General features: G+C 33.5%; 1 protein-coding gene across 1 annotated transcript in view; it reads right to left on the minus strand.

Moving 5' to 3' along the window:
- Positions 1–31: 31 nt before the first annotated feature.
- The window catches only part of LOC106883843 (squidulin), a 195,676-nt gene continuing 194,904 nt past the window's right edge, over positions 32–803 (minus strand). Inside the window, exon 5 of the mRNA XM_052971897.1 lies at positions 32–714. Within this exon, the coding sequence (XP_052827857.1) occupies positions 677–714 (38 nt within the window). The 3' untranslated portion in view covers positions 32–676. The remainder of the gene's footprint in view (positions 715–803) is intronic.

Below are 803 nucleotides of genomic sequence, written 5' to 3' on the forward strand. Positions count from 1 at the left end.
GGGCGGAAAAAAAAACTTGAATCACCTTGGAAACGTTTGGTAAAATATTTACAATATTTTATTGCTGGTAAGGGTTATAACATTGGTTATAATATCAAGAATTTTACCAAAAATGGGTTTAACTGTATTTATATTTTTCTTTTATTTATTTATTTATTTATTCTCTTCTTTACCGTTTATAACAACAATGACAATGGTGAAAGTGAAACAAAAAGATCATTTTGAAATATTACCGTGAAATATCTATAGAGTAGTAGTAGTAGTAGTAGTAGTAGTAGTAGTAGTAGTAGTAGTAGTAGTAGTAGTAGTAATAGTAGTAGTAGCTGTATTGAAGTAGATATGTAGCTATGTAGGTAGATAAGTAGGTAAGTAGATAGGTAGATAGATATGTGTTATAGTAAGACGAAGTTTGGAATGATTGTAAAGGATAATTAAGAAACCGAAGAACGATATGGTAGTAGAATATGGAACAAACGATTATTTTATTTTTTAGTAAATTTAGTCAGAATATTTGGTGCAGTAGGGGTTGGTGAGGTGAAGGCAGACGAGAGGCCTTTTTTCATTCCCTTCGAACAAACAGTGACGAACAGATAGCTGTGGGTGCAGTCTCCCGTTGACATTGTTTTTTTATATTTTCGTACTGCAGAAGCGGGGCAAGAGATTCAGCACAAATATTTTACTTTTGTTGTTGGTTCCTCATCATCTTCACGAATTCTGAAATGAAAGAAGCAAGAGTATTAGTACGTGTACACACACACACACACACACACACACACACACACACACACACACACACACACACA

This window comes from Octopus bimaculoides, chromosome 11 (assembly GCF_001194135.2).
Source record: "Octopus bimaculoides isolate UCB-OBI-ISO-001 chromosome 11, ASM119413v2, whole genome shotgun sequence".
In the NCBI taxonomy this organism is placed as follows: domain Eukaryota; kingdom Metazoa; phylum Mollusca; class Cephalopoda; order Octopoda; family Octopodidae; genus Octopus; species Octopus bimaculoides.